General features: G+C 37.1%; 1 protein-coding gene across 1 annotated transcript; it reads right to left on the bottom strand.

The window, feature by feature from the left end:
• Positions 1-2,499: 2,499 nt before the first annotated feature.
• LOC143617147 (protein phosphatase 2C 29-like) lies at positions 2,500-7,603 on the bottom strand. Its single transcript, XM_077089798.1, has 4 exons — positions 5,753-7,603; positions 4,441-4,554; positions 4,095-4,359; positions 2,500-3,024 (listed from the first exon to the last, which is right to left on the bottom strand). Exons 1-4 carry the CDS (start codon positions 7,517-7,519, stop codon positions 2,900-2,902), a joined length of 2,271 nt encoding a protein of 756 aa, XP_076945913.1. The 5' UTR covers positions 7,520-7,603; the 3' UTR covers positions 2,500-2,899.
• Positions 7,604-10,233: the final 2,630 nt, after the last annotated feature.

Raw genomic sequence — 10,233 nt, 5'->3', positions numbered from 1 at the left:
ACACACACCCAAAACACACACGACCCGAACCAAGATCCGAAGACGAAAACCCGAGGTTGTTGGTGCTGGAACGTCGTGACGGACCAAAACAACATCAAGGCTTAACCGTGTTCGTAGTTCGATTCGTTCAAGGTACGTTTATAGCTAGAAATCGTTCGTATAGGTTCGGTTTGATTTGAGAAATGATAGATCTGAGTTTGTATGGTAAAAACGAATCCAACAAAGCTAAACTTACTGAAAATGGTTATGATTTGATGGGTTAATCGATTGATAAAAAGAACCCGTAACCTATATGCCTAAATCGCACCCTTTAAACATCGATGTTAGGTCGATTTGATGGTTGGGGTTTGTAGGCGCTGGTCAGACGATCCCGTGGGTACCTAAATCGAGTTATTTGGTTAAGAAACGAAGGTGATTAAGGGATTTAAGAACGAACAGTAGCTGCAGACGACAACTTCGCCTGCAAGCTAAGTTCGCCTGATGAACTTCGCCTGCAAGCTAAGTTCGCCTGATGACAACTTCGCCTAAAGCCAAGTTCGCCTGATGACAACTTCGCCTAAAGCCAAGTTCGCCTGATGACAACTTCGCCTAAAGCCAAGTTCGCCTGATGACAACTTCGCCTAAAGCCAAGTTCGCCTGATGATAACTTCGCCTAAAGTCAAGTTCGATTAGAAAATAAATTAAAACCTAATGAAAAAGGTGTTAAGATAGTTAATGTAAATAAAATTTTTCCAAGCTGACCTGGCAACTCGACCCCAGCCAGGGGCTCTGCCCCTTGGACCCTGCTAGGGGCTGCCGCCCCTAGACCCCGCTGCCAGGGGCGCTGCCCCCGGACCCCCGTTCGTTGTGGGTAGTAATTAAGACTAGAAAGATGATATGAGTAGTGATAGTTAATTGATATGTATACTTGTTATACAGTCAGCCGTGCACAACTGAAGAAAGGGATTACGATTAACGGTGAACGTAACCGTGTTCAGGTGAGTTTCTAGCCCCATTCCTTGTTATGTTTTCGGGGCTGTGTGCATACTCGATGTGTTGTTAATACATTTATCCTAAGTGATAAGTGTATGCCATATGTGATATATGTGATAGGTATGAATGATTGCTTGCCGGTACGCGAACGATCTTCGGATATTGCGCGTACTGTCAGGTTAAAAATAAAGGTACGAATATTATATATCGACGATGTATGAACATTACAAATGAATACTTGTCGGGGCGTGAACGATCTTCGGATATTGCACGTATCGACAAGGGGTATGGTTGTTAAATGAATGATGTAAAGAACGCCTAGAGTGTTCTTATGCTATAATGTAATTATTTGTATATGTGAAGTATGTGTATACAGGTACACGAATGGTATGTGAGTTCTACGTTCGACATTGTAAGTTAGGATGGCAAATCCCTCTAGCTTCTGTCGGACATAGACTCGGCAGGTGATGGCGTAGTTAAGGACTGCGAGCCTTATACGTGATGTAGATGATAGATGTAAACGTAGATAGGGACGGTGGGCCTTATACGTGTTATAGGAGATAGACGCCAACGTAGATAAGGACTGCGGACCTTATACGTAACGTAGATAAGGACTGCGGACCTTATACGTAATGTAGATAGGCGTCAGCATAGGAAAGGACTGTGGACCTTATACGTGCTGTGATGTGGTAGCATAGGTGAGGATTGTGGACCTCGTACGTGCTATGAATTAGGTTGCAACATAGGGAAGGACTGTGGACCTTGTACGTGTTGTGGATGTATGATGGTATAGGGAAGGACCGCGGACCTTGTACGTACCATGAATGGTGAACATAGGTAAGGACTGCGGACCTTTTACGTGTTCACGATCGTGAGTACAGGTATAGACGGCGGACTATGAACGTACTCTCGGTAGACTGAGGTTAGTGATTGTAGATATGTATGTATGTATGGTAGCAAGTTGTACGTAGAACAGAAGGGTAACTAGTGATGTATGGATATGTATCTTCGGATATGTATGTATGTGTATGTATTGTATGGCGTACGATTAACTAGAACTCACTCAGCGTAGCTGACTTTTAGTATGCACGCAGGTGAGTAGAATGAGACAGCTAGCTTGAGCGGGCACATGGTGGGCGAATAGGAGACTGGCATCTGAAGACTCAAGACGTTTAAGTTTAATGTTTCGTTAATTTTGAAAGACAAAATGATGTTTTAAGACAAGACGTGTTTTGTTATAAAATGTTTTATGAAAGTTTTTATATTCCGCGAAAGTTTTAATGAACTCTGATTTGTAAAAACTGTGTTTATGAGTAAATCCAACACTAAAGTAAGGCTACCAGGTTCGGGGCCTTACATAATATATCTAAAGTTTATAAAGTAAATTATAGATCTGAAGGGGTGCCTATACCCTCTCTATCTGCCTCTGTTTGTAAGATTTTTCTCCTCATGAAGGTGGAATTTTACTAGTTATGTTTATTAAGTTGTTCTTTATAAATAGCTAACACCATAAAAGTAATACTGCTAAAACACTAATTCACCTTCTTTTTCAAAAAATTCTACCCAATTTGATCAATTACAACACCCTTTTCAGGTTAAGCAATGAAACAACATTTCCCACCTATGAACAGTTCTAACACAAAAGAGAACTCATAAGAAAATATAAAAAAAAAAATCCATTCTTTACCACTCCCCATCACCAAAATTAGAAAGAAAAACAAGTCCCTTTTTGTCAAAGAGCATATCTTCTCCATTTCCAACCAAATTATCCGCTCAATTCTTGATCGACGCGCGCCTCGACTTTTAAACATTTCTACAAGTACACGCTTCGAGACCAAGAAATCCAAGACCCCACGTTGAAGTTTAATTTTTGTCGGGTTTTGCCTCAGGTGTAAAATTGAGTGTGCTCGTCGGGTATTATATCGTTTTAGAGATATTTTCCTGATGATTTCCAGATTCGCCCTTCTAGAGAAACGACCATGACTGTGACATCATCATGGTATTTCCTACGGTCCCCTTGTGGGATGTCCAACAATTCATGCAAATCCATCCCTGTTAGGAGATGTTTAGAACATATCTTTTTGAAGCAAACAGATAAATAGGTCGAATTGTGTTATATTTTATCTTCAATGGGCCAGATCAGTAATATTTAAGGAGTTGACTAAATTACAAACGAGTCAAATAGACCCAAGTATGTTCACACATAGGGGTGTAAACAAGCCAAGCCGAGCTCAACTAGGCTTGAGCTTGGCTCGTTTAACTTACGAGAGATCGAGCATTCACGCTGAAGCTCGACTTGTTTCAAGTTCTATTTCTAAAGCTCAAGCTTAGCTCTTGAGTAGTTTTTCAAGCTCCAGCTTTGCTCGTTTATTATTCATTATTAATTTACATAAAACTTTATTATATTTTTTTAGATTTTTTTTATTATAATCTATATATATAACATAATATATATTACTTAGTTATTTTTATCATAAATTTATATATGTAACATACTAAATAAAAGTTATAGAATAAATCGAGCTCAACAATTGAATCTCGGGCTCGTTTATTCAACAAGCTTAATTTTAGAAGCCCGGGCACGTTTAAGCTCGGCTCAAGCTATAAGCGAGCCGATCTAGAGTAGCTCACGATCGGCTTGGCTTCAACTCACACATGTCTAGATGACTAGATTAAATTGCCAATATTTATTATTTGAACACTATAGCTTGTCTAATCATGTTAAACAACAGAGAAGGTTGAACAACCCTAAGTGTTGATCAGTCAACCCAGCTCAGCCCGTTTGACCTGTACTAAAATTTCCTAGAGTTTGCCACTCCAATATATGCAAATGACCAGTACTAAAAAAAGGAGTTTCTTTTAAAAAAAAACTAAATAGGTCAATTTGTGGATCAACTCAGTAAAATGGAAACCGGTCAAGGAGGCCCAAGTATGCTTACACATGTTTAAATTACTTTACTAATATTTATTATTTGAACACTATAGTTTTTGTAATCATATTAAACGAAATAAAAGGTTGAATCCGAAGTGTTGGTCAGTCAACTACTCAACCCAGCCCCGCCCATTTGACCGATAAAAAAACTTTACGACAGACACAAAAGAATCAAAATAATCGAAATTACCAGCTTTCTTGGCTGCGCGCAACAGAAGCTCTTCTATAAGGTGTTGAGCAGGATCACCATCCGGAAACTTCTCCATGAAACTATCGACATGTGACACAACTTCTTGATTGCTAAAATACTGATACAACCCGTCCGATGAAAGTACCAGAAACTGGTCTTTTTGACATAGCTGATGATGTTTAAGAGAAGGTACACACGATATGTAGGGTGCGTTTCCAATAAACTCGTTGCGAAACATCTCTAGTAATGAGTCATTCCATTTTGCCTGAAACATTAATATAACAAAAATAATAAATGTTATGTAAGTTAATAAACAAGTGAGACCGAGATAAACTAAGCAACAAACCTGTTTAAGAGAACCGACCCCAAAAGCACGAGTGACCTTAAGACGACCTTTGACTCTATCATTGACTATACAATGATCATCATTCGGATGCTCATTCTTGATTCTAGTAACTTCCTGCAATAGTAATAATATTGCTTGAAACATGTACTTTATGTGGGCCGGGTCAGATTGAACCATTCATAAGTAGATGGGTCAAAAATCAAAATCATCACTTGTAAATTAGGAGGATTGCCAATAAATATCAAAGGGCAAATATCAAAGTTCACTCATCAGAACTTTACACAAATTACATATAGTAAAACCTGATGTTTGTTTCAAATTACACTATTAACACCGCTCTAGGATTAAAATGATCAATTGTTGATTGACATAACTTCTGGTTAGTGTTTACTGTTTCATTAAGTTGCACGCGGCACGATAAAATAGACTTTCCTACTGCAACTGCTTTTTACAAACTAGATTAAATATGTCCCTACACTTAAATGACATATTACGTATGCTCCAAATGAGCAAAGACAATACTTATAACAAATTTCTAATTAGGTGTGCTGGCTTCCTCTGACATAAGAATTAGTAAAAAAAGAACCCTCCAACTAAATGATAGATCCAACTAAAGATAGATCCAGACAAATGATATATCCAACTAAATTAGTAAAAAAAGAGCCTCCAGACAAATGATAGATCCAACTAAAGAACCCTGTTTTTCCCGTGCCTATTCAGAAAGTCTAAAAGCTATTGATCCTGCATAGACGCTACACTAAGCCCTTAATTTTCTGTTAGTAACTGATAAGAGTTTGTATACACCTGTCACAATTCTTAATCTTAATTCATCTTCGTAGCACATTACTCTAAAATTTTATAATTTGGGATGAAAAAGAAATTTAGTAAAGATAAGACTAGAAGCTATGGACATGTGTCATAGCCTCATAGGTAAAATTAATGCCAATGAAAATAATATTTCAAGTTATCATGTAAATTGAAATGTGGTCCAAATGTGTACCAATTAACTATAATGGACCAGCAAGTTGTATTTGTCCATCCAATGATGCCAGATAGTCCACTTCAAATTTCTCAAAAACACCTCAATCACTATAATTATTACTTAAGTAGTTATAATTAGGGTTTATCACCTTATGACCTGTAAGCCCATTACAGGTTTTCCTAGGGTTTCTGCATTCTAATTACAAGTTCCAGATATATTAACTCCGGTCTCTTTCACAATTAATGAACAAAAACAATCAAACTAATATATAATGTAAAGTAGATAGCTTCAATGAAAAGTTTTAAGATCAGACCAAAACTCAAAACTTACTTCTTCAATGCTTGTGCTATGATCAGTAGACAGCTGCAATGCAGTCAACCTCTTCTCTTGACCGCGCGCATCATTTTCATTTCCAACTGCCTCTATGGATTCTTTAAGTATATCCTCAATATCCCCTGTTTGAGATGCAACAGCTTCTTCAGTTTCGATCTCATGATGTTGTGCAACGATAGCCCGACTATCACCTAAATTCATCACATAAACATCTTCATCTCTCATCAAAACAGCCAATAAACATGAACCCATAAGTGCAAGCTCTGGATACTGATCCATAACCTTATCTGTCATATCAAGATATGCAAATTCTGTTACTTCCAAAGCCCTAGACATCGCTCTCAACACCAGTTCATGATCCACTGGACCAGATTTCTTCTTCCTACCGTTTCTAACAGCAGCAACATTATTATCCGTCTCTTCTGTTTTGGTTTCTGTTTCTGTTTCTTTTTGTTCTTTGGAATCCAACCCTAATTTCCATCCAAACAATTTACTACCTTCCTTACGCTTACTGAACCCTAATTTGGATAACAGCAATGACCTGTGATTAGCATTAGCTTCTGAACTGGTTTTGTTTATATTAACCGCATCATCAACTGAAAATGCAAATCTTTCAGAACCAGAAAGATCAAGTCCATCTCTAGGTCCTTCTTCCGCAAGATATTCCCATAACCGCTTCCGTCTAGTCACTAAATTAACACTTGTTGCTTGTTCTTCTTCCTTTTCTAATTGTGGTAAACAAGATTGGCCCGGATCTTGAACGTGATCTGCATCATCTAAATCCCAAAACAAACCTTCAAGCTCTTTATACATAGCTTTATATAAATTCCCCATCAAAAACTCCGGAGCATCCGGACCGTTAAACCCATCATAAATCCCAACAAACAACCATCCATGCTCTTCCGACACCACCACGTGCACCCGGTCCTCCCCCGCCTTCCCTAACGCCCACTGAACATCATCCCTATCGTTCCTCATCTCCGACCCCTCAACCACTCCCCCACCCGCAGCCGGCGACTCCTTCCGTCCACCAACAAAGTTCCTCACCGGAACCACCCACGGCCGAGGAAAATTCCTATTAAACGCCTTCCGAATCCCGTGAATCGACTTCTTCCGCCTCTTTTTAACATAAACCCCTCCATTCAACGGCGCCGAGAACGGAACACCATTAACATTAGTCGAGCTATTCGAATCCAGTCCCATATTCGAGTCTAATGGTCCAGACAACGCCCCACGCTCAATCGGACCCGACATAAAAAAACCCCTCTCCATTTGCCCCACCGCCGCTCTAGCCGAATCGCCTCGGGGAAGCGGCTGCAACGGGAGGGCACTAAACGACGACGTACTCTCAAATCCATTAACATTAACAACACAAGACTTGACACCAGCAACACCAGCACAATCAGAAGCCTCATAATAAATATTATTATTATTATTATTATGACTAATATTATTATTATTATTATCTAACTGGATGACAGTCCTAGGGGTTAAAGTATTGGCACTGACCGAAGCACCCGAAATCGCTTTAAACCCGGTCTCGTTGTGAGGCGGGGAGAATCGGAGCGATTGCGAAGGCGAGAGGAAGCGATTGGAGTTGTTGGGAGAGAGGAATCGATTAGATGAGCGGACGTAGCAGAAGGAGTGACCTAGGGTTTCGTCGAGTGGGTCGGCGGCGGTGAAAATGAGGTCCGGCGAGTGATTCCGCCGCTGCTTCTCCGGCGGGTTGAGGCACGGGAGGAGCTGCGAGAATCCAGCTCCCATCACATTTGGATCATACCAAAACCACTAATACTGTTACTGCTGTCAACCATTACACACAGTAGGTGTGTGAATCATGAGAGAGAAAGTGAGTTGAAGAAAGAGAGATGAGACTTTGCTTTAAATAGCAAGAAAACTATTGTCGTCACTCAATTTTACTTTTTTTTAATACAACAATTAAATGCTATCAAACTAAACATACACTAGTTACGCGTACTAGCTTCATTTCATAAAATCACCTGGCTCAATCTGAATCTTCTATTTTTTATTTTTTTTTTTTAATCTGAGTATGGACTTAAACATACAAAAGTTTATGTTTGTAATATAATTACTGAATATTGTTTTTTTTTTAAATAAATAGATAAAATATACTGTTTAGACGATAAATTTATTGAAATTTGTCACTTGCTCACTTAGACACCTTAGTGAAGCGGAATTTGAACTAATGGATTCACATGATTGATTTTTCTTAGTGCGTGTTTATTTTGTAAATATTGACCGGTTAAATGCTGCTTTTAATTATTTTTTCATATTTATGTATGTGTAAAAATTGATAGAAAATAAATAATAGCTACTATGGTTATTTGGATTACATCGAAACAAAATTATTTGTAAGTTATATACAGTTTATAAAATTTATTTTTTCTAATTCTAAGCATACTAAAATTTTTATTTGTTACTTTTGAATTGCAGTAATTGTATTTTAAGCATTCTTTTTAGAACTGAGTTGTAATAGTTATATGTTTAAACCGTAATAAATATACGACTATGTAGTTGGCCAGGTTTAGTTTATTTAAATTGTGCAAATTTGAATCTGTTCAAACAAGAAATTAGACCGGTTTATTGGATTGTTGTTTCAAAAAATTTTATTTGTCCATTCTAAAATTTAATTTATTGGTCTTTTTACCTTTTTTTTTCGAACGATGACTTTCTCAGTTAAGTGATATCACGACCGCATTACGGCCCCACCACCCCACTCAGGCCAGACTATGTTGACCTTATAGGGATCCACGCTGGCATCCAAGTTTGGCTTGGCGTTCCCGGTAAAACCCAGTTTGCTCACCTCGCCCGAAAGCATGACAAGCTTTTTTTGCTCTGGGAAAAATCCGGTCGGCATCAAGAATCGAACCCGGGACTTCCAGGTCTCCAATCACTTGCCTGGCTAACTGAGCTAGCTCAGCTGGTTTATTGGTTTTTTTTACCTAGTCTCATACTTTATTCATTTCAAACTTTATATTCGTTAAAACAGAATATATATATATATAGGGTAAGATTAAAATGAAAACCCACTTGAGTTGTGAAAACCAGCGAAAACCCTATGTAACATCGTTTTTTTTTGTTACATGTAATATATGTTGTAACATTTAATACAAACATCGAAACATAAAAAAAAATGTTTTGCTATTTTTTAACATTTTTTTACTAATTTTTATATATGTTTTCAGGAGAGAGAAAAAGTTATATTTATATTTAAATTTTTTATTCACTTTAATGGTGGACCACAAGATTTAAACATTAATTAAAAACATGTGGTTAAGAATGAGTTTCTAGAGTTTTCACAACTCAAGTGGGTTTTTATTTTATACTTAGCCTTATATAAAATGAAACCCCACTTAAGTTGTGAAAACTCTAGAAACTCATTATCAACCACATGTTTTTAATTAATATTTAAATTTTGTGGTCCACCATTAAAGTGAATAAAAAGTGTAAATATAAATATAACTTTTTCTATCTCCTGAAAACATATATAAAAATTAATAAAAAAATGTTAAAAAATAGCAAAACATTTTTTTTTTTGATGTTTTGTATTAAATGTTATAACATATATTACATGTAACAAAAAAAAACAATGTTACATAGGGTTTTCGCAGGTTTTCACAACTCAAATGTGTTTTCATTTTAACCTTACCCTATATATATATATATATATATATATATATATATATATATATAATAACAACAACAAATTTAAACCGTCTGCAATGATATCCGGTCCAAAACTAATTGGTTCGGTAAACGACACAAAAGGGTGAAAACGTTACTTTAAAATATAAACTTGAGTTTGTAAAAGCTATTGCATATTTTATGAAAAGGAAATATAATAATGGTTAATAATTGAAAAGTAATATTTATTTTATTATATAAAATTTGTAACTTTGACTTGACAGTATGCCCTAGGTAAGTTATTTATTAATTTTGTATGAATCTAGGAACTTTGAGAAACAATTGTCCACGTGGACGGTGGATGTTGAAGTGTTGATGCCTGTCACTTTATTTGCTGTTCCTGATAGTCAAAGCCATTTGTTTTTGTCTACACCTTGTACACTTTATTAAATATATTTCATAAAACGACCAATATCTACTTTCATTGTTGCACAAATAACTACTTAACTAGTGTTAATGAGATTTAATGACACCAGGTCACCGAATCCACCATGTTTTGGTAAAAACTGTAAACTTTGATATTAATAATTTAAAAACAATAAAAGTATTAACAAAAAATTATGTCAATGAGCTAATGATGGAGTGATAAGGTAGAGACTTGGGTTTCATGTAACCCAGGTTCAATTCATGCCCCCCCCCCCCCCCCCCGCCGGCATTTAGTTTCAGAGGGATCGGAGTGATGAAGGAAGACTATGCGAGTAGTTGGCTTTTACTAGTTGGATCCTTGAACTGAACTAGTTTTATCTCACCGCACCGTCATGCCTTCGGACGAG

This window comes from Bidens hawaiensis, unplaced genomic scaffold (genome assembly GCF_021521415.1).
Source record: "Bidens hawaiensis isolate Kalapana, Puna unplaced genomic scaffold, B.hawaiensis_p1.1 tig00052489_1, whole genome shotgun sequence".
In the NCBI taxonomy this organism is placed as follows: Eukaryota; Viridiplantae; Streptophyta; class Magnoliopsida; order Asterales; family Asteraceae; genus Bidens; species Bidens hawaiensis.
The sequence above is the reverse complement of the archived record's forward strand: the minus strand, read 5'-3'. Positions and strand labels throughout refer to the sequence as shown.